Genomic DNA, 21,678 nt, shown 5'->3' on the forward strand with positions numbered 1-21,678 from the left:
TCTTGCTGGTATCTGGGATCGTTGGGTGGCAGACCCCGAGGCTGCTGTTGGTAGCCATTCTGAGGACCTGCACCTGGCATGCCGTACCCATCACCTGGCATGCCGCGCCTTGGAGGGCCACGTACTGATCCCGGCGGAGGTCTGCCGGCGGGCTGGTAAGGTTGCTGCTCATAACGCACATCCGGCGCAGATGAAGATTGAGGTAAGCCTGGAGTAGGCATGGGAGGGGGCGGCTGCTGCGGTAGTGAAGTGGTCGATGGTTCCGCAAGGTGCTTGTCAATAGTTTGATTACGCTTATGGAGCATCGAAGTCTGAGATGGTGCTGCACAGTCAAAGTCGGGCATTTCTGCCTCGATCTCTTCCGCGCGAGTGGTCGGCACACGCTTGAGCTGGCCGGGAGCTGGCACAGCGTTTGTCCCGTAATCATCGATAATATCTCCAACACTTGCAGCGCTTCCAGCACTTCCAGCTCTGCTATGGTCGGTCTGCATCCAGGGCTTCGGTGGTGGGCTTGCATGCGTCGAGCGTTGCGATACAGGGCTCATCAAGCCTGGGCCGGGTGGCGGGCGTGCGCCGTGTGAGGTGGAAGGCCGCGGTGGAACAAAAGCAGGGCTGAGAGGGTTATGGTCGTTGTATCCATACTGCTGTCTGGTATCAATCGGAGGTGGTGCGCGCTGGTTTGGTGGAGGTTTCGAAACAGGTTGACTAGGCTCATACCCCTGCTGGTATTGAGTAGTTTGTGCATAACCATGGCCATTAACGTGATTCGCAGAATGCTGAGGTGGCGAATGGGCAGCTTTCGGAGGAGTGTGACCAGACACCATGGGCCATTGATCAGGATACTGCTGGTCGACTGGTGTCGCAATGTTTGCTGTGGGGTGACGTTGCAGCTGTTCCGGAGGTGCTTGATTGTAGCCAGGTCTTCCCTGTCGGACATGTGGCGGCGGCGCTCCGTTGAACCTGCCATTGGGAGCTTCTGGAGCAGTGTGGTTTCTGTCCATGTTTGGTCTTCGTGGATGCGCATGAGCCTCGTATCCTTCTTTCTGGTAGCTGTTCTCTCTGGACGCTCCGGGCCTTTGCCCAAGCGCATTCACGGGTCGCTGATGATCGCCTCCGTGCTGACTCGGTTCAATCGATGGGTCGGAACCAGGTCGATTCTGCTTTCTCTCTTTCCCGCCAAAGACTGGGAAGGCATTATCGAAGGGCATAACTTCTGGCGATATAGCCTGTGCCTTCATCTTCGCCTTCTCCCGAGCCTTCCAGTCGTCCATCGAAGTCTTGACATTGTGCGTGGACGCGTTATGCACCTGAGGTGGAGGAGGCTCGGAGTATTGCGCATTGGATTGGCTGTAGCGGTCGTATTGCGGTGCACTTTGTGTTGAGTAGCCATTCTGCATTGGAGGGCGCCGCGGCGCTGCGTGCTGTGGTTCTCTGCCAGATGGAGGTCCACGCTGGCTGGGAGCTGGTCCTCGATCTGGTGGACCTCGGGGCGCTCGAGGCTGGTATCTCGGGTCATAGGAACGCTCTTGTGGTTGGTGGTACTGCAGATTTTGCTGAGGAGGCATGTCGTAGCCTCCCTGATGCCCATTCATAGCTTGTCCGCCGTTCATGCTCTGGTCATCGCCATCATTATAAGCGCAGTTCGGCTGCTGGTACGGCGGAGGGTAGGCTTGATCGTATTGGGTGTACGGAGTGTTGGCATACTCGGCGTAGTCATTATTATTATTGTAGCCAGCGTGGGCATGAGCAGGAGCAGAAGGCTGCTGTCGGTCGAGGTAGGCTCTGCGGGGAGGCTCATATGCGGAATGCTGGTCATAAGCCATGGTTCCAGGATTGGGAGATTCTTGACCAAGTCCAAGCGCAAGCGCAAAGTTCCAAAATAGGCTCACTGCCCAAGCATTGTCGCAGAGCGGTCAAACGAGCGTGGTGTCGCGATACTGAGCAAACGTAGGTCGCATGGGAGTGGCAGGAGTAGCGTGCACAGTAGTGTAGACGCGTGATGGGGTGGTGGTTGGCGGGCGGGACTCGGGCTCTCTCATCAGCAGGACGTGAACACGGACATGGATGCGGTAATTATTGTCGACGAGAAGAGCGTTTCAGGTAAGTGACAAGGCAAGACTCGCTTCTCTTCACGGTTCAGCTTCTCTTCTTCTACTCCCGCCCGACGTCACCCAACATGCGCGACCAGTCCCAGCGCATGGAGAAACAGGTGATGAAGCGGGTGGTATTGCTGGTGCGCGTGCGCGTACGCGTGAGCAGCTGTTTGACTGCTTCGATTGGAGCAGGCGCGCCTCTAGCCCGGACCTTCTGTGGCAAGTGCGGAGGCTGAGGCTGGTGCAGAAGCAGGAACCATCCATCACGTCGCATGGTCGGCAGTATCACAGACACAGACACAGCGACAGTGACATCCGCACGCGCTGCCTTTCTTCTTCTTGTTCTGCGCTCGCTCGCATGTGACACGTCTGCTGCACTCACGAAGGATTCTACAGTAGATCTCGTCGATCACTTGTTGCAACGAGCAACGCCTGCTAGCGTCATCGCGGCACTTCCACTTTGCTTCCAGAATCCTGCCTCCACCGCCTTTGGTTCGAGTAGACCACATGCGTTGCCTCTGCATCTTCACTTCACGCCAAACAGGATCGCGTATCGCGTCAATGGACAGACATTGTAATACGTTCATTCGGGAAGACATCTAGGCAGACCGGGGTGGGCTATATACAGCCTTCGAGATGTGGTGCAATTCCACTTCTCCTTCTGCCTTCGTCGATGAATGGCCACAGCCTTCCTCTAGAGCCAGCAGCGGACAACGAGATCGGTAGGGAACGACCGGAAACTACTTGAACACATACAGAATTGTCTAGCAAAGATATGCACGAAATTCGCCAGGCGAAGGAAAGCTGAAAGATTCTTCCGTGGAGCGGCTTCCCGTATGCAGGTGACACTCTGTCTACGCATATGCTTCAAAGCCACATCCTCTTTCCCTTTCCCCATTATATTATCGAATACCATCATCCATCCCATCACGCACCAACATCATTCCCACTCCCATACCCCGCAACCCTCCTCCCCTCCACCTTTTCATTCCCAGCATCCGCCTCCCCACTCTGATTGCTCGTAAACCCACTCATCCCACCCTCAGAAACTGTCTGTCCGTATCGAAAATTCTCCGTATTATGTTCTCCCCTCTCCTTCTGCGCTCGTATCCCCTCTTCAGAATTCCTCGGGTCTGTGGTACTCATATTTTGATCGTGACCGAGCTGACCCGAGGACTTTTTGTGTGGGGTTTGGGTTGTGGATTGGGATTCGTATCTATCATACAGCAAAGAAGGTTAGAGAAGGTGGGAGTCAGAAGATGGGTGTGGGGCTTTCGCTTTACTTACTGTGTTTGTTCACCTCCAATTTCTGAATCCATCAATTTGGAGTCGGAAGACATGATGCTGAATGAACCCCAAGATCCGCTTTTACGGTGCGAACCGGAACCGCCTTTGAAGAAGGGAGAAATTTTGGCGATTGGTGATTGTGAAACTTGAGGGAAGTTGAGATGTGTGAGCTTGAAGGAGTGAACGGAAGTAAGTAAGTTCAATGGTTTGTGGTTACGGTGGAACAAATGACTGCCATTGTGGTGCTTGCCCGCCCTCTTTAGCTGGAGAGAGGGTCGTGACGATGACGAAACTATATATACCCTGCAGAAGATCCACACACACCACGCCCAGAAACGCCCCGCTAATGTTGCACTCGAAACATGTGAATGTTGCGCAGATATAAACCCTTTTGTCTTTGCTCGTTGCTCAATCATCGAAATCGTCGAGATCCATACCGAGGAGGTGTCTACGATGTATCAGTATAGTCACACCAGACGAGGAATCTGTACCATGCGTACCCTTCGTACAATCGCATGAACTTTGCGACAAAGGCTTCCAAATGGAAGATGACTTTGCTGCCCATGTGGATGCGATGTTCGTAGAAAGCTGCCCACTTGACGATTTCTGGCTTCAGAGTGTCGTCGAGCTTGGGCATGAGCTTGAATGTCAAAGTCTAGAAGATTCCGGTCAGCAAGCAGTCTTCCCAACGCACGCAAACAGTATGCTCACCTTCAAAATCGTCGTCGCTGGTATACAGTGTGTGAGAAGGTCGTACAGCTTCGCTCTGACGTGCAATATCCGCGCCGGGCTTCTCTCCTCCACAATTTCCTTCGCAATAACCTCAATCAACGCCTCCCAATCCGGTGGCGGAATCGGCGTCTTCTCTGACACATTCTCGTTTTGTGCATGCACCGCTTCAAACATGAGAAGTGCTCGTCTCAAGTTCCTCTTACTCTCTTTCGCAATCCTCCTCTCCAATGGCTGACATGCTGTATATCGCTCGTCTTTCCCGACTTTCGCCAAAACTTCACAGATTTCTTCTTCGGTGGGTGCAGCAACTCTTACCAGCAAACAACGAGATCTGATAGGAGCGATGATGTTGCTTGTGCTGTTCGCGAGCAGGATGAGACGTAGATTCGGCGAGTACTTTTCCATCGTCCGTCTCAGTGCTGCTTGTGCATCTCTTGTCAGATGATCCGCCTCGTTGATGACCACGACCTTGAATCTCTGCTTTGCCGATAGATCGACTTGCTGTGTTTGCGCGACTTCCTTGAGCAGGTCTTGCACCACGACTCGGTCATAGTTGGCGACATCTGAAGGAGTGATTTCGAGATGGTAGTTGGATGAGACAATGTTGAATTCGAGTTTGCGATTTGTAGTAGTTTGGAAGACTCGGCTGTCTATCTTGATCTTCTCGACACCAGGACCGTATAGTGCGCGTAAAGTGGCTGTGATTCGTGTTTTCTTGCCTGCTCCTGATGGGCCATAGATGAGCAGATGTGGGAAATCGCCGCTATTTGCCAAAGCTCGCAGTCGTTCAGAAAGTTCGGGGTGATATGAGAGGGTGTCGAGAGTTCGCGGACGATGCTTATCGACGAGAAGAGCCATTGTTGTCGATGGCGACGATGTATTTTCTCGAAGTTGTAAGCTCAATCAATCAATCTCGTGTTCGACGCGATCGAGACGCGTTCTGCGGAAACATTTCCGCGCTTTCACACTTCACTCATGCTCTTCCAGCTGCTTATTGTCCCTGAGAGGCGAGCTTGGATGCAGAAGAAGCATTCTTCATATTCAGGCGCATGCAATTGGCTGCTTCGGGGCATTTTCTTCTCCAAGCCAATGCCTTTGGCAATGACATGATGAAAAAAAGGTGGAGTTGTGATACTTCCAACCAGAAACGGCCGAATAGTATCTTTGTCGGCGAGCTCACTGATGATACTCCCAACCAGAAACGGCTGGACAGCATCACCGCGAGCAAGCTGACGTGAGAAGCCCCCAGATCCCACAGCAACGAACCCCTCAGACAGCTGGCCGACTGTCAGGCAGAATCAACATGTACCCTCGCGACAACCTCCTCTACCGGTCTGGCAGATCAAGTAGGCTTGGGAGCACAAGACTGAGCGGAACTCAGACCGCCGCCGAATGGACCTATATCGCATGCGCAGAACCAGAGAGGTGAGACAGTCTTGGCCATCTTCTCATCTGGCACGATATAGGTGGACAACCCCAGAGAAATGTCGCGCTGAGCGTGACGAGGTTTCCGAACCAAAATCGGCTTTGGCGTCCATGTGGTGCTGGTTGCAAAATGATCCCCCAGAAGTCCATCTCACTCGCAGGTTGCCAATCTGCGGCGCGCAATAACCCAGACTACTTGGCGGATCAGGTGCGGACACATCCCAATCTCGCTGCATAGCCCTGGAACCATGTTTCCATGAAGAACAGCAACATCTCAGGTCGCCTCCTGTCCCACGCAATGAGTGAGGGAGCGCCTCAACACAATTGTTATGTGTAGAGTTGCCTCACTCCAGGCCTGCCATCTACATGTTATGGGCCCGGCAGCCGTCGATGACTGAGATGAGGTGGATCATTGCGCGCACCCTTGCTCAGCAGCGGTCCGCAGGGGAAATCTTGCGACACATCCATCGAACTGAGCTGAGCGCGGGTGCCTCACGAGGTGCTTCTCCGAAGAGATCTTTCGCAAGGAGGTTTATATGTGAGATGACTTGCCAAATTGAGAAGCCCCCCCAGATCCCAACAGCAACGAACCCCTCAGACAGCTGGCCGACTGTCAGGCAGAACCATTCTCGCCCTCGCAGCAATCTTGTCATACTGGTCAGGCCGACACAGAAGACGCGAAAGTGCGAGACTGAGTGAACTCAGATCGTAGCCGACGATGGACCCGTCTCTGCATGCACTGTAACCAGAGAGGTGAGGCAGTCTTGGCGTTTTGCCTTCTCATCTGGCACAGATACGGGTAGTCTGCCTCTCAAGAATGCCATGCTAAGGCACGACGAGGCTCCGAACCATCGCGACTACGACGCTCGAACAGTTCTGGTTGCATTATCCCCCAGTGACCCAACTCTTTCTGCTCGCAGACTGCCAATCTGCGGCGCTTGCATCAACTCTCATCCAGCAGGCTCAGGAGGTGCGGCCACATCCAACTGATTCCTGTCGAAGTTCTGTCGTTTGAGAAAAGCCACAATATCATGTCTCACTTCCTGCCTCTGCATTGATCCGGGAGGGGCCCCGACACCGCGGTGAGTGCCAGTTGGACGGAATGCAGTCGCCCGCCCCCGGTTAAGGATCAGGTAAGGCGAGTGGCGAGTCCTGGAAAGAGGAGTTGTGCAAGCGCACTCGAGTGCCGCAATTTGTCCGCAGGGAAAGTTTTCGGCGTTGAGCAGATCTCTAAGAGATACGAACTCGCGTCCGCAACACGTCCATCAAAGCTTAGCTGCACCCAAGTACCGCGCGAGGTGCTTCTCCTAAGAGATCTTTCGCGGGCTGTATGGATGAAAGGAAGAAAGTTGGAGGCGGAAGGACTGTTTTTATATGTGGGAGAGCGCGCTAGCGGAGCGCATGGACCATGTCAGTTAGGCAGCCGTCGCAAGTGAAAGTAAAGCTCGTTTAGTGTCGATCTGCCGGAGCACGGACCAAGACACAAACAGGTGAGTCGCGCTGGGAATGAACTCTTGCATGTGAAGAGCGGCAAGACCCGTTAATGAACAATCCCATTCGAACTCCCAACAAAAGACCTCGAGACCACAATCCCATCGTGGAAATGACACACACACTATATCTTGCTTTCGAGTCCGACACGTCTTCCAGTCTGCAAGCAGCACAACTCATCCTGACGCAGGTTCTCTTTACGATTTGCAATCCGCATTTCTGACGATACAGCCTTCAGTACTATTCAAAAATCGCAAGACAGCAGCTGCTGTTCAGACGAAACGCATACAAGACAGTAAATCGCTTCAAGCTCGAGTCGCGCGCCACCACCGACGGTGAGCAACGTCGAGCCTCATAGACGAGACCTGTTCTCACCTATCGCAAAATCGACAATTTGCGCTCAACTTCCACACATCATGTCTGGCAACACAGCCGACGTCGCCTCCGCGTCGATCCACGACAAGGTCAACGGCGAGACTCTCTACGCAATTAGAGACCCAGCCTCACCTGGTCGCAATGCATTCGTCCGCTTCGAGGCGGATGGTCACCTCCACCGTGGACTCGCATACCCAGTGATTCAAGTCGCTGATCCTGGAGACGAGGAAAGTGTTCAATGGTGTGAGGATATCACTGGCGTTGTGGAGTTCCACAACCCCAAGACTCTCCACAAAGTCATCCAGTTCTACAAGCAAGACCAAATGCTCGAAGAAGCCGACACCGAAACAGTCTTGAAGCAACTCCACGAGCAGTCTCACGGCAACACGAATATCGGTCTTGGCAGTGTGGTCCTCGCCCATGTCAACGCTCGCATGTATGCCATCGCTACCGTGCGACTTGATCGACAGGTCCATAAGAACAACAAGAAGACGAAGCCTTACCAGGTGCAGTACCTCGACCCGAAGTTGCGCGAGAAGCAGAAATTCGCAGACAAGACTTTCACCCAGGTCAAGCCAATGACTCTTGACTCTCCGTGCCTGCTACAGGGCACGAGTCTTGCGGAAGCTTTTCCTACCTTGAGTGAGGAAGAGACTGCCATCCGCGAGACTAAGGCTAAGGCCAAGTCCAGCGCAGCTTCTCAATCGCACGAGGTTCCTAAGGCGTCAGACGACGACTCAGTTTCTGCTGAGACTGCATCATCCACGAATACGAATGCTGAGGTGAACAAGAGCAAGAAGCGCTCTAGTCCACCATCCGATAATGGTGGCAGCAAGACCGCTCCACCAGGCAAGCGTCGCAAGACTGTCAATGCTCCTGTCCAGTCCGTCCAGAACAAGATGGCGATCATGAGCATTCTCAATCCTACTCCAACGAATGCTGCTGCGGGTAACCAGAATCAAGCCGTCAACAACACGATGACTGCTCAGCCATCTATCCCAGCTGCAGCACCATCTCGCATCCCACGACCATTACCAGACGACGACTACTTCGACCCCAAACTCGGTTGTCAATTCATCGAAGTGAACTCCCGCCTCGCTCTGCAGAGCGTGATCAAGTCCCTGGAAGACTTCAGCTCCTCAGCCGCAAAATTCCAACAGACGATTTACGCCGATCGAGCTATCGCCAGATACAAGCGCCACTACGCAGACCTCATCCGTGACGGCAATATCGAGAAGGCTAAAGCCTTTGTCGAGACTGATGCAAAGACGACTAGGACCCAACTTTGTTTGAGACAGCGCCAGTACAACTTCAAGTGGGATGTTGAGGCTTTCGAGGAGATTACCGGTGCGTATCGGAAGTTTTTGAATGAGGCGATTGGCATCTATTGCGGGTTGTATGGGAAGAAGTATGAGGAGGAGATGGTTTGATGGGCTATTGTGCGGCGTTTTGGCGGGAGCATGGAATGGAGGCGTTTCTTTCTTATTGACGATATGCGATTGAGAGCGCATGGCTCTCTCGCTTCTGAAGACTGATGAAATGTTTTGGCGTTTTGGGAAGGACCTCTGGCCGCTGAGAGTGTCAATGATGACGGCGCGCGTGAATCAAGCGCTGGCGGGCGGAAGACTTACGTCCTTGTTAGGCTCAGCTACTGCTGAATGAGAAATATGAATGCTCGACGATTTGCTACTTCTTTGCCAATCCTGTTGTTGAAATTGTCTGAGATCCCTAGCTCCATGTTTCGTCTGTATAGTTAATGATGAGAAACGCTCAAGGTGTGCCCGCTGCTGCTTCGAAAGTGGCAGTGACTACTGCAGACCTCTTCCAGAGCGCCTACCATAGGCGCAATGAATCCCCTTGCGCTACACATCTTCCTGAGCTTGCATGCACGCTCTCTCATACATCGCTACGCCACAAAACATAATTCATTAGCTTCACAGTACGCTACATTCGGACGCAACGCCATCATGGCCAATACAGCAGCAGCACCCACAAAGCTGACCAACGACGATCTCAAAACTCTCCTTCCATTGACAGCGCTATACAAAAAACACCTCGCAGGTTATTCAGTCCATAATCTCCCACCCTCCCACAAGGACTCCAAACTTCCAGTCATTCACTGCCTTTCTCACGAGATCGATGCATCTTCACTGGATCCGGACGCATACGCCATCGAGAAGGAAAATGCATACCAGATCAAAAGCGGCAATCGATACCCGCGTCGCCATGGGTTCAGACCGATAAACCCAAACCGAACAAGACACAGAAGAAGACATCTCTGGCAGATGAAGAAGAAGAGGACGTTCAGATTCGAAATTTTCGACATCAGCGACTCCAACGGTCGTTGCAATTTCCGAGATCCGGCAAGAAAGTGGAAGAACGAGTTCAAGAAGAAGGGGAGAAGCACACCTTTATGTATCTTCATTGAAGAAGGCGATCGAAGTGCCGTCACACAACCTTTCCTGCTCCGCGCCAACTTTGCCTTGGATATCGAAAGTATCTTGGATCGGGACTGCCGCAATGTCATCCCAGACTGGATTGACCGGGTGAGGACCGCGGTGCAAATCTGGAAATTTCGCCGAGGGCTGAGGGTTGCGTATGGTTGGCATGGGTCAGTATTTTCATACGCTCATGGCCAGGACGAGGAAAAATAGGGTTTGCAATTCGAAGTCCTGATCGGTTCGACGGATTTGGGTCGGCTTAAGTATTTCTGGAGGGAGAGTTACAGATGTTTTCTTCCAATTATGCAGCAGGCGTTTCTGCATCCGGAATATTGGATGAGGTGCGAGTGATGGCTATGATGTCCTGGGAAAGCTGCATATTCGAGGGCGAGGGTGATGTGATATGAGATGTTCTCTGGGACAGAATGACCGCCCGCTGTCGTTTCGAAAGGAGTCTGCGACCGGAGATATTAAATACCACGCCAGTAATATTGTTTATAGCTGAATCACTTTCTATGCCGACTCTTCACCGTATCTGTCGTTCCATGCAATCCGGAAGGCAGACAATCACAACTTCTCATCCTTCCTCCGCTTCGACTGATCCCGCCACCTCTGATTCTGCTCATCCATAAACCTCCGTTCCTCATCCTCAGGCTCCTGTTTCTTCGTAAACCGTATAAGCCCATCCTGCATCGCCGTCATAACATGCCTCCCATCCTCACTCCAAAACCTCCCATGATAAAGCGCCCTCCCATACCCCATCCGACTCCCACTAACCTCCATACAAAACCACCTCCCCATCCCATCCTCCTCATCCCCCCACGCCCCCGTCCCTTTCCCCCTCCCCTCCCCAAACCTCAAATCTTCCATCGGACTATGAATCGAAACCGTATGCGCCAGCGAACTCATCGTCGTAAAAAAATCCCCTACTTCAAAGTGATTCGCAACCATATACAAAGAATTCCGATCCGTGGCGAAAATGTGTGCGCACAGATGCATGTTGGGGTCGTTTTCGGGCATGTCGCCGATCGTGCGGTAGAAAATTAGTTGCCGGCGATCGAGAGGATGCAGGGATTTGTTGTAGTTTGTCATGTCGACTTTTCGACATTCGAGGCCGGGGAATTCGTCGTTTTGGGAAATTCCGGAGTGGAGGTTGGCGTGGTAGAAGGGGAGGTCCATGCTGGGACATTCGGGGAAGTCTCGGGGGGATTTGTTGGAGAGGAGGATGGAGTTGTATTTTGAGGCGAAGATTTCGAAGTTTTCTTGGGATTCGATTTGTTGCGGTTCAGGAGTTTTGAAGGAGATTGTGCAGGTGAAACAGATTCCTTTGCATTGACTTTGGGTGACGGTGACGGTTCGGGTGCTGTATGAGCGGCCGTTGCGGATGATGTGGACTTTGTAGATGAAGGGGACGGTTAGTTCGCCGGAGAGGATGAAGTTGCCGCTTACGTGCTGTGGGAATGTTTAGTTCTTGCTTGCTTGCTGGATTTTCGATTGAATGTGGCGGCACTGACGTGAATTAAGAAGCCTTCTGCTACTGTTTGGCATGCTGCGTAGCATGCTTGCATGTATACGTGAGCGCCATAGGAGCGTCCGACTCCAAGTGGACCACCAGGAGCGAATGGCAACGCTATCGAACGAAACGTCCGATCATCGATCTTTTCAAGTCGGATTAGATCCTTGAATGGAAGGTATGTGTTGCCTGGATGTTTTGGGAGCGGGACTTTTCTTGTAGGCCGCCCTCCACGGCCGGTCATGTCCATCTTGACGGTCGAGACATGGATGTGATGAAGACGGGAATAACGCTGGTGAAGTGTTGATGGCATCCTTCGGGCCTGGCTTCCGTGAAGCCGAGGTTACGCCATTAAACTCGCCAAGATTGCTCAATGAGGTCTAGTGTCAGATTCATTTGCATGCTTGATGAGGTTCATTGCATGCGACTGTCATATATCCGTCATTCACGCTTACTATCGTCCCAGACCGCAAACAAACCCACATCCACGCATCGACTCAAGAAGCTACCCTCTTGATACTGATCCACGTCAAGATCTATACAACCATATGGAGCTCCCTCCCAAGTCCTTGGCATAATCGCCAAACTTCTCCCATTCATGTTTGAATCCCCTAAAATTCTGAGCAACGCATCCGCAGCATCTGTCACGCTCGCAGTGCCCGCGCCAACGTTGTTCAAATGCTCGACGAACTCGGGCACGACGATCCCAGAAGGGATGTACCACGGAGAGATCATGTTAGTCCTTACACCATACTTCCTCTCAGAATGACGGTATCCCCAGAGAAGGCTTCGCTGGCCCCATTTTGAGAATGCGTATTGAGGGACCTTGAGGAAGGGGAGATAGCCACAGATGGAAGCCTGGATGATGAGGTTGTAGTCACTCTTGACCCCTGCCTTCTCGTCCTGGGCTGCTTGCTTTCGGAAGTAGAAAGTTGCTAATTTTGCAGTCATGAGAGCTCCTAAAGCATTGATACGCATAACGTTCATGGCGGGTTCCTGTGGTTCGTCTAGAGATTCATCGTCGGGGCCTGCGAATATGTCGTCTGGAGAACCGATGCCTGCGTTGTTGATGACTTTGCAACATGTCAGCACTCTGAATGCGGCGGAATTTGAACACGATATATACCAATATCGATCTTTCCGTTGCCCAGCTTGAGTGCGGCTCGGAATGCTTCAACTTGGTCCTTCCATTCTCTCACGTCACACTTCACGAACACCACATCCCCGGTGTTCCCAAGGTCTGCTTGCAAACTCGATGCATTTGCTTCATCAATGTCCGCGACTACGACTTTCCCGCCACACGACACTATAGCTCGCGTGTACTGCTCGCCAATTCCAGCTGCGCCACCTGTAACAACTGCAGTCTTGCCGCTGAGATTAGGTTTGTCGAAGGACACTGAACAGTCGACCTTGGGCGATACGTCTTCGTACTGGCTCGTCATAGCTGTGTGAATCTAGTCAGGAGACAAGTTCAACCTACAGGAAGGGTTTACATACATACTTAAACTCCAGGCCAAGTGCTCTCGCCACCAAGTCCGCGAGGGATTTTCAGCCTCGATTTCACATCATCACAGCATTCTGTGCTGTTCGGGCACATGCATTGGTGATGAGCACGAGGATGTTCGGTTGTGGCTACAGTAAGAAGCTGGCCTGTCCTCGTATCAATCCTTCGCTTTCGTGGAGAAAATTGGCGCCAAGCACGTGTAAGGTCGGGGTACCCAGCAGGTATACATATACATGCCAGTGACTAATTCTTGTCCGCGTCGTCTTCCTCGAGACATCTTCTCCACGTCGCAGTCATGAACTGTGCGGCAGTTGAAGACGGCTCAGCTGCGACGTACATCAGCAGGGGTTGGAGCTCGTCGGGCGGAGTCTGCATTAGGACCGACCATCACCCTTGTCCTCTCCGTCCTCTTTCTCGTCATCATTTTCATCGTCATCGTTGCCGACGAGCGAGTGATGCTTGGGTTCTGCTTCCATGATAATACCACCAGCAGGACGTCCACGTGCATCAACCATCTTAATCTGGTACTGTCCGCGCTCCCAAAGGTCTTTGATGGTCAATTCTCTGGTTCTGCCGAGTGATTCGATGTCGGCAATTCTCTCAAGCGTGGCTTTTAGGAATTCATCGAAGCCTTCCTGTGCGCATATCTCGCGGAAAGCGTTCATCATTGGCACAGAGTCTGCGCGCACTTGCGCATTACTGTCGATTGCGAAGATGTTTATTGCATCGTAGCTCTGCATTCGGTCAGTGAGAATCCTGGTCTTGAATATGGTCCATACACACCTGAATGAAATCGGCGCGCGTCATGATTTGTCGCGCCTCGTGTAATGGAATTTCAGGCAAGATGTGACCTTGCTCTGGGTCGTATGTCCTCTCCATTTGCTTCTCCTTATCGACTAGCGCCTTTGCCAGCACCATTGCGGCGGAAGCATACTTCTGCTGATCCATTACATCGTCATCCATTTCTCCGCCCAGAATCCAACATTGGTTGAGAAACCAAGTCTTCTCCATTCGGCAGATATCATCAGCCTTCTCTAGCATGTCATCTGACTTTGCGACTCGGCTCAAGTACGACATACGCCCTCCAACTTTGTCGTATACCTGTTCAAGTATGCTGTCTGCTGGCTCCTCGAATCGGTACTTTGTGCGGTAATTTCTGAGTGCAGCCATAGCTCTGTCCTTGCCGAGATCTAGTATGCGAATGACATTCATTCGGGTCGCATACTGCTTGAGCCTTTCGTAGATCCAGTAATCGTCCGAGTTGAATATTACAGTGGCGAGATTGCTTGCAGACCATTGCTCCGCTCGCTGCTGGATCAATTCCAGAAGGTCTTTGCCGTCCTGATCATCGCGCAGCAAATGCATCGAATTGAAGATCAGAATCAGAGGCCGGCCTTTTTCAGCACGCCGCCTCATCGCAATCTTTTCCAGCTTATTGAAGGCTCGCTCGATGTCAAGAATGGGACCAGCATCGCGTGGACCTCGAATGGAAAAGAGCGAACCAATGTTGTCTTCATGATATTCGAAGTCCAAGGCCTTTCCAAGGCGAATGCGGAAGATCTCGGCGCTCGCGTGCGCATCGAACATGGCGCAACCTTCACCATTGATTTTTGCCATTGCGTCAATTAGCATGCTTGATTTGCCGGTTCCCTTCTCGCCGACCAGGAGGTGATATTGACCCCGTATTTCGCCCGCGACGATTTTGTCGATGAGGTCCTGTTCTTCACGCAAGACCCAATGCTCGCGGTTCTTGTCCTCATCAACGAGAATTTGGCCGCCCGTTGCGCTTCCCTGCTTCCCAGTGGCGGCAAGATCCAGTACAGGGTCACCAGGTTTGAAGGCATTGTCGATTTTCTGGAGGACCATATCCTTGTAATATCTAGTATAGCCATAGCCAAAGGCACCTAGGATTGCGACAGATGCGAAGGTAGTCAGTGCCGCTTCAGTCATCTTGAAAACAGTTCCTTTCCAGTCAAATTTGGCACCGCCATCGTGCTTGCTGCCACTTTTCTTGGGTTCATCATCATTAGGACCAGCTGGCCCGGCATCTGGCGGTCCTGGGGTCTGCGGTCCATACGGCAGCTGCAAATATCTTTTCTGTAGGATAAGCGGAGGGAGATTAGGCCGTCTGTGAAGTCGGATCGCGGAGCTGCCAGCAGAGTTTAGTGCCCCTGCAAGCGAGCGAACACGGTTCATAGTGGAGTTCCAAGTGCCGTGATCGTCGCAGCATCTGGTTTGCTGGTGAAGTTCCAAGGGTGTCGAAAGTGAGCCGACATCATTGCGACATGATGAGCATAGGTGATTGTCAATAATAATGTGTGTGTCTGACGGAGGAAGTCAAGGCCAGGCCAAGTCGAAACAAACGAGAATGCCAAGCGTGGAAGGCGTTCCAAAATAAGCTCTAGCGCCGAAACATCCTGGCAGCGATCTTGGCTTCGTACCCAGCCACCCAACATCAACCTTGACATCGACATTGCCATTGGCAAGGACATCGACAATGTGCTCCGTACGTCGACCCAAGATCTCTACAAAAGATGTGCATCGACCAAAGACTGACTGACATTAGAACCTGCGGGAATGGGCAAATAGGTGTTGCTCGGAAGATGAGAGCAGCATCGGCGACAACGAGATTGCGAGACGAGCTAGTTGGGATGAAGAAGAGCAGCGCGAGACGCATATGACACAGGACGATGGCAAGAGCAAAGAGCAAGACAGCAAGAAAGGCCAACACGTGACGATAATGAAGATCCCCAGAGAGCGCAGGCCCACAAAGACGTCTCGGTCACAGTAAAGGTCAACAACGTGCATCGAGAATGCGAAAGCCGCGATCCATATTCCCACTTCATGTCGTTGCTCTTCTCGCTGCCACCGGATAAAGTGTAGGCCATGATAGGCCTCTACAACGGCAGAAGCACAAACGCAACAAGTGTCAAACTTCGGCAGCACGTATCCGCAATACGTCACCCTTGGCGAGTAGCCACAGATTCCGGACTTCGCTTCTTTTAAGAACGACCTCACCTTCTAGAAGCTCGGCGTCGATAATGCGAGCTTTATTGCTGCTGCTTCGTCTGCCCTGCCCTGTCAACCACTTTACACAGCAACCGACTTTTGGCTGATCACTTGACAAGCGGTCGATTTGTGAATCTGACGAGTGTTCGATGTGGACTTCAAGACGCCCTGGGATTTCAAAACTAGCCGGTATATTGTGCTCAATGGAAACGGAAACCTCCCGCCCAGGAGTAAGGGTAAATATACGGTCATTCGAAACTGCAAGGCAGGCCGATGGCGATGTGCCTGGTGTCAGTCCAGAGTCGCTGTTCGAGATAATATCGCTGTCAGGCTTGTCCCGCCCCACGCCGCTGTTTGCAACGACTAAATTCCTTCTATTCATCGAGGATCGTGCTGAGCACGCGGAAGAGCTCGAAGAGAGAGATGAGTTTGCGCCTGATAGAATGATTGCGCCTTCCACATTTTCGCATCGATTCTCGCTATTGAGCGTCGATTTTGACCTGGGCAGTGTCAAAAGAGTACTCTCGTTTGGATCCAGGAAGACTGTCTTGGCCCGTCGAGAAATCAGCAATGCCAGACTATCCTCAATTTGCTGCTGGAGCCGATCATTGAAATGTTGTCTTTCTCTCCCTATATCTGTGTTTGGCAACCGCCATCCAGGATATAGCTTGCCATGGCACCTTGGCGTGTGAAACTTCCCATGCATGACTATAAAGGTGTTGCATAGGAAACAAGCATCCTTACTAGAACAGATGACTCTAGGCGGAGGAAGGAAACTCTCTAGCTCGCAGTAGAATATAAGTTGCATCTCAGCGTGAATTCTTGAAGTTTTCAAGGACTTCAATGTTTGGTCCACAAATTGGCTGTTCGCTTGTCGTTCCTCGAGCCCTAGAATTTGACAAATGTTCTTTATGTCGTATCGTCCGCCATAACGGTCTCTGAACCTCGATACTACCCTTGGTAGATTCGGTTCTCCTAGGGTGACCGAAGTCTTGCGGAAAAAATCCTTCGGCAAGCGTACAGGCACAACTTTAGTTCGTCGAAGAGCTGAATGTTTAGCAGCTACTTGACAGAGGAACATGGCAACTCCACGATAGCGCCCAACTTTTCCAATGATGTTCAGCAGGCTTTTTCGCGCACAAGGGTCCATGCTCTTGTACGAAATCGCGTGCAGAAGGTCACTAAGCCCAGGAACTCTCGAGAGATCATAAAAGCCAGTGACCAGCTCTCCCAAACGCTCGGGTGTCTGATGCGCACTCCAGGCTGCAATCTTCTTCATCACGTCTCTGGTTTGTTCGAGATAAATCCTAGCACTAGCAGGAGGTGGTTGAAGCTGTTTGATAGCGTCGAGGCTATCTTGAAGTACCTTACGTATTGAGGGTTGGATCCTTTTCCGGTGATTCGGAGTAAATCGCAGTCGGCACTGTATACGTCGACTACACATTTTTATAATCGCCGGAAATACGTTGCCTAGTGCCGCGCATATCAAATCAGTCACGACAAGAAGAGCTTGAACCAGGCTGCTTACCGTCTGTGGCCGAGGAAAGTGAATGAAATATGCCTTGAAATCCTTTCGCCAGCTCTCCGAGCACGAGTTCTCCATCGGCCCACTTCGCTTTGTTGACAGCAATGAGGACATGCAGCGATCTCGAGGTAGGGACTTCTTTGAGACATACGGCCGGGATATGATCTGGTCCATCTTTGGTGCCCGCTAGGAAGGCGAGTGCACTTGCCAAAAGGCGCTCTGTTTCGAAAGGAAGACTGTAGCCTGGATAGGATTGCGATTTGAGCTCTACTCCGTTCCCCAAGGGTCGAGAGGGAACTTGGTGTAGCAGATGAAGTAGAGCTATGTTTTCAGCACAAATCACAGAAGGCTCCATAATCAAAACATTGAAAAAGGGCCAAGTTTAGCGATCAGTATCCCTAAGGGCGCAGCATCAAGTTAATACCAAAGAAGCCCTTAATTAGCAAGCAATGGAATTTTGTAATAAATGCCGGAAAAGTAACGAAAGCATGTCCTACTAGTAGCGTATACGGTCCCTATAAGTATAATTACAAAACGCGCCTAGATAAACGCTAGGCGCGGAGTATACCGAAACACGTCTCCTACTATTATACTTCGGAAGCAGCTATTTATGCAAATATTTATTAGGTTAAGCTATATTAGATATATAAGGGTTAGTAGCTAAGTAGTAAGAATGTATACGAAACTTTAAACTAAACTAAAGGGAGTACTAAATTAATATAGCTACTATCTATATAAGACGAACTATAAAGAAAGAAAGAAGGGTACCTTAGAGGGAGAGCCCCTTCCTTAGTATTCTGCCCTACGGCCGTCTAGCGCGTCCGATACGTAAGCGCAAGTACGTATATCCTACTTATCCGCTATCTCGTAGCGCCTTTATCTCCTAGCTAACTAGCGTAGCGCGCGTATACGAACTCGTTTAACCGCTCTTAAGCAAATATGTTTCTTCTAGCTCTTCCCTGCCTTCCGGTTCCTTCCTACTACTCGGATCTGTCCTACGACTTTATATATCTTACTTGCTATCGTCCGTATATATATACGCGTAGTTTAGTGTAGTCCCGTCGTTTGTATATTAATATATAATATATTGTTCTACTATATATAGCCTCCGCGGGAGTCCCTAAGATATTACGTTATACGGCTAAATAGGCGACCTAGGCGACCTAGGCGACCTAGGCGACCTAGGCTAACTAGGCGACCTGCTTCGCTAGAGGCCCCTACTACTAAGGCAACTTAAATCCGATATTACTTTATAGTATAGCGGCTAGCTTATAGGACTTGTCGGTGCTTTCTAGGTAGCTACTATAATAGTAGCCCCCCCCTCGTTCTACGTAGAGTTCCTACGACGCTAAAAGAGGTCTATATATAATAGGTGCTAGTATTCTTATCCTAGTTCGGGTCGGAGACCTTAATCTAAATTCTATTCGTACGCTTCTCGGAGAAAATATTCTAGGACAGCTTCTTCTATTATCGTATAGTCGGTATAGTCTCGTAGGAATTCCTTAATTGCTTCGCGGGCGAAGATAATATAGCGTAGAGGTTCCTAGGTCGTATCCTCGTCCGAGTACCCCTCCTATTATACCTCTCCCTATAGTCTAGAAGGGTTGAGATTTCCGAAATTTGTATTACTAAAGCTCTATCCGATAATCGCCCGTACTATGCCTAAGGCAGATTCTAGCTCGTCTTCGGTCTAATCGGTAGCCTCGGTAGCTTCTAGTATTAGCGGAATGTCTTCGAAGTCTGCGATTTCTCCGGCGGTTCTTAGGTTAATAACGTATTTAACTAGGTAAATATTAAGATTTTCGGGGAGATCTAGTTCGTATACGTATATACCGACTTTCTTTATAATTCGGAAGGGTCCTAGATTTTTCTAGTCGAGCTTTTTCGAAGGTCGGTTAGTTCTAATATATCGTAAGTCGAGGTAGACGTAATCTCCGACCTAGTAATCTAGCGCGGCGCGTCTACGCTAATTAGCGTAGTGCTCGTACACTTCTTAGGCATACCTTATCTCGTCCTAGAGCTCTTAGTAGGTTTAGGCTATTTAAAGAGCGAAGGTATCGGCGTCTCTTTCCGGATCGTTTGCTAGGGGCTCTAGTTCGATTTCTATTAGTTCTATACCGGTTCGAGGGTAAAATCTAGTAGAGGCGTAGAACGGCGTAGTCTAAGTTGTAGCCGACTCCTAATTATTAATAGCAAATTTAATAGAAGGCGTTAATCTTAGCTAGTCGTTTTAGTAGTAATTATAGAAGCACCTAATAATTTGCTCGATCTGCGCGTTAGCCCGTTCGGTTTACCCGTCGGTCTACGGATAGTAAGCCGTTAAAAGGCGCGCTTGAATTTTTAATCGTTCGTAGAGGCGCTTCTAGAATTTAGAAACGGGCAACGAAATTCGGGCCGCGATTAGATACAATTAATTTAGGTAGGCCTATATCTTTCTATACGTCCCGGTAGAAGACCTAAGCCGTATTCTTTACGGTTAGGCTACGGGCATTTAATACCTTCTTGCGTTTCATAAGGCGGCAAACTATAACTAGCATGTTTTAAAACTAGAGGCCGTTAAAGTCGGATCCTTTCGGTAGGCCTATAATAAAATCTATTAAAATATATTACTATAGTCGTAGAGGGACTTTAAGAGGTTTTAGCAGCCCTTGCGGCTTACGCGTATCTGCTTTCGCTCTACGGTATACTACGCAGTTCTTAATAAATCGGTCGACATCTTAGTATAGATTAGGCTAGTAGTACTACTTCCGGAGCTAAGATAATATCTTAGCTCGACCGGGATATACTATTCCGAGAGGGTTATAAGCGGAACGTATAATCTAGTCGCGTAAATCTTCGAAATCCGGGACGTAGAGGGCATTTCTAAATATTATACGGGATGCTCGCGGTAGAGTTCTACGGAGCTCGTACTCCGAGAGAGAAACATTCTCGTATAACCGCTCCTTGTTCTATAAAGCTTAAATTAGACCTTTAGTAAAAGCGTCTTCGGCGTATACTGTCGTAAGCTACTATTCGAGCTAGGTAGGTTCGAGGAGGTCCTATGCTTCCTATTCGCTTTCCTAGTCGCTATCTAAGCTCTTTAAACTCGTATCTTCGTCGTCCGAGCTATCGTTATCTCTAAGAAAGGCGGGAGCGGCTATTAGTATAAAGGATGCTACGAGAGGCTCTAGGCCGGTAAAGTCGTCTCCGAGGAGCTCGTATAGTTCCTAGCTAAGGTTATACTCCTTAAGGATAGACTATTCTTTACGCTACGGACCTCGATCTAAAGGCGAGTCTCCGTTACGCCTCGTAAGTACGTCGGCCTATAAGTTTGCTTTACCGGGCGTATACTAAATAACGAAGTTAAACCGGGAAAGAAACTTACTCTAGCGTACCTACCTACGGCTAAGGATTTTGCTCTTAAGAAAGTAGATAAGGTTCTTATAATCCGAGCTAACCTAGATCGGTAACTTAGAACCTTCGAGTTCCGGACGCTATTCTTCGAAAGCCTTAACGATTACGAGGAGCTCCTTATCGTAGATATCGTAATTGCATTCCGCGGAGGACATTTTCTTAGAGAAGTAGGCTACGGGTAGCTACGCATCTTCCGGGGTCGTTCGTTAAAGGAGAATAGCGCTAGTTATACCGTCGGAAGCATCGGTTTCTAGGCGCGTTTCTTTATCGAAGTCGAAGTACTATAGGATCGGTACGGTCGTAAAACTTTACTGTAACTAGTCGAAGGCTTCTTAATAGGCTAGTAACTATTCAAATTTAACGTCTTTCCGCGTAAGTGCCGTAAGTAGACGGGCGATTCCGCTAAAATTCCGTATAAATCTCCGGTAGAAGTTAGCAAAACCGAGGAAGCCCTAGACTTCTTTTACGTTTCGTAGTACTCCCTAGTTTAGAACGGCTTCGATCTTGCCGGGATCTATTCGAATACCTTCTAAAGAGACAATAAGGCCGAGGAATTTCACCTCTTACTTATAGAATTCGCACTTGTCGATATCGATATATAGTCTAGCTTCTACGAGTTTCTAAAGTACCTTTTCGATATATTCGTAGTGTTCCGCTTTCGTTTTGCTATAAATTAGGATATCGTCTATATACGCCGAGACGAAGGCGTCTAGGAATTCTTTAAGCGTATCGTTAATATATAATTAGAACGTGCTAGGTCTGTTATAGAGCCCGAACGGCAAGACTAGGTATTTAAAAAGGCCGTAACGGGTTCGGAAGGCTATTAACTATTCGTCTCCCTTAGTAATACGGATTGCATTAAAGGCGGCGATTACGTCGAGCTTAGTAAA

General features: G+C 50.2%; 8 protein-coding genes across 8 annotated transcripts; 2 read left to right on the forward strand and 6 right to left on the reverse strand.

The window, feature by feature from the left end:
* Positions 1-3,089: 3,089 nt before the first annotated feature.
* On the reverse strand, positions 3,090-3,314 carry MYCFIDRAFT_103423 (uncharacterized protein; the record flags this gene model as incomplete). Its single annotated transcript, XM_007924014.1, has 1 exon — positions 3,090-3,314. A coding segment is annotated over one exon (225 nt), but the record flags the coding sequence as incomplete, so codon positions are not given.
* A 275-nt stretch (positions 3,315-3,589) lies between these two features.
* MYCFIDRAFT_57005 (uncharacterized protein) lies at positions 3,590-4,978 on the reverse strand. Its single transcript, XM_007922012.1, has 3 exons — positions 4,092-4,978; positions 3,881-4,035; positions 3,590-3,828 (listed from the first exon to the last, which is right to left on the reverse strand). Exons 1-3 carry the CDS (start codon positions 4,968-4,970, stop codon positions 3,789-3,791), a joined length of 1,074 nt encoding a protein of 357 aa, XP_007920203.1. The 5' UTR covers positions 4,971-4,978; the 3' UTR covers positions 3,590-3,788.
* A 1,381-nt stretch (positions 4,979-6,359) lies between these two features.
* Positions 6,360-10,057, forward strand: MYCFIDRAFT_171085 (uncharacterized protein; the record flags this gene model as incomplete). Its single annotated transcript, XM_007924015.1, is given in 15 exon segments — positions 6,360-6,432; positions 6,458-6,507; positions 6,540-6,619; positions 6,646-6,704; positions 6,741-6,913; positions 6,957-6,969; positions 7,007-7,027; positions 7,064-7,218; positions 7,267-7,343; positions 7,369-8,754; positions 8,777-8,876; positions 8,910-9,034; positions 9,067-9,146; positions 9,179-9,201; positions 9,221-10,057. The coding sequence occupies 15 exon segments, from the start codon at positions 6,360-6,362 to the stop codon at positions 10,055-10,057; spliced, it is 3,252 nt and encodes a 1,083-aa protein (XP_007922206.1).
* Positions 10,058-10,411: 354 nt separating this feature from the next.
* MYCFIDRAFT_129013 (uncharacterized protein) lies at positions 10,412-11,601 on the reverse strand (the record flags this gene model as incomplete). The annotated part of the gene is made up of 2 exons (XM_007924016.1): positions 10,412-11,296; positions 11,443-11,601. 2 exons carry the CDS (start codon positions 11,599-11,601, stop codon positions 10,412-10,414), a joined length of 1,044 nt encoding a protein of 347 aa, XP_007922207.1.
* Positions 11,602-11,737: 136 nt separating this feature from the next.
* Positions 11,738-12,799, reverse strand: MYCFIDRAFT_57004 (uncharacterized protein; the record flags this gene model as incomplete). The annotated part of the gene is made up of 2 exons (XM_007922011.1): positions 11,738-12,430; positions 12,484-12,799. The coding sequence occupies 2 exons, from the start codon at positions 12,797-12,799 to the stop codon at positions 11,799-11,801; spliced, it is 948 nt and encodes a 315-aa protein (XP_007920202.1). The 3' UTR covers positions 11,738-11,798.
* Positions 12,800-13,235: 436 nt separating this feature from the next.
* On the reverse strand, positions 13,236-15,057 carry MYCFIDRAFT_32537 (uncharacterized protein; the record flags this gene model as incomplete). The annotated part of the gene is made up of 2 exons (XM_007921728.1): positions 13,236-13,595; positions 13,645-15,057. 2 exons carry the CDS (start codon positions 15,055-15,057, stop codon positions 13,236-13,238), a joined length of 1,773 nt encoding a protein of 590 aa, XP_007919919.1.
* A 273-nt stretch (positions 15,058-15,330) lies between these two features.
* On the forward strand, positions 15,331-17,712 carry MYCFIDRAFT_181609 (uncharacterized protein). The gene is made up of 3 exons (XM_007924017.1): positions 15,331-15,367; positions 15,428-17,340; positions 17,399-17,712. Exons 1-2 carry the CDS (start codon positions 15,359-15,361, stop codon positions 15,650-15,652), a joined length of 234 nt encoding a protein of 77 aa, XP_007922208.1. The 5' UTR covers positions 15,331-15,358; the 3' UTR covers positions 15,653-17,340; positions 17,399-17,712.
* MYCFIDRAFT_127117 (uncharacterized protein) lies at positions 16,355-17,750 on the reverse strand (the record flags this gene model as incomplete). Its single annotated transcript, XM_007924018.1, has 2 exons — positions 16,355-17,340; positions 17,372-17,750. Coding segments are annotated over 2 exons (1,365 nt in total), but the record flags the coding sequence as incomplete, so codon positions are not given.
* Positions 17,751-21,678: the final 3,928 nt, after the last annotated feature.

Source organism: Pseudocercospora fijiensis (genome assembly GCF_000340215.1).
Source record: "Pseudocercospora fijiensis CIRAD86 unplaced genomic scaffold MYCFIscaffold_1, whole genome shotgun sequence".
In the NCBI taxonomy this organism is placed as follows: domain Eukaryota; kingdom Fungi; phylum Ascomycota; class Dothideomycetes; order Mycosphaerellales; family Mycosphaerellaceae; genus Pseudocercospora; species Pseudocercospora fijiensis.

Bases quoted from the DNA above. Each gene is read 5' to 3' on its own strand.
- MYCFIDRAFT_57005 (XM_007922012.1), bottom strand. From the start codon at position 4,970: ATGGCTCTTCTCGTCGATAAGCATCGTCCGCGAACTCTCGACACCCTC. The intron at 4,036-4,091 runs GTGAGCATACTG...GGAATCTTCTAG, and splicing joins CAGCGACGACGATTTTGAAG to ACTTTGACATTCAAGCTCAT. The intron at 3,829-3,880 runs GTACGCATGGTA...GATACATCGTAG, and splicing joins TTCATGCGATTGTACGAAGG to ACACCTCCTCGGTATGGATC.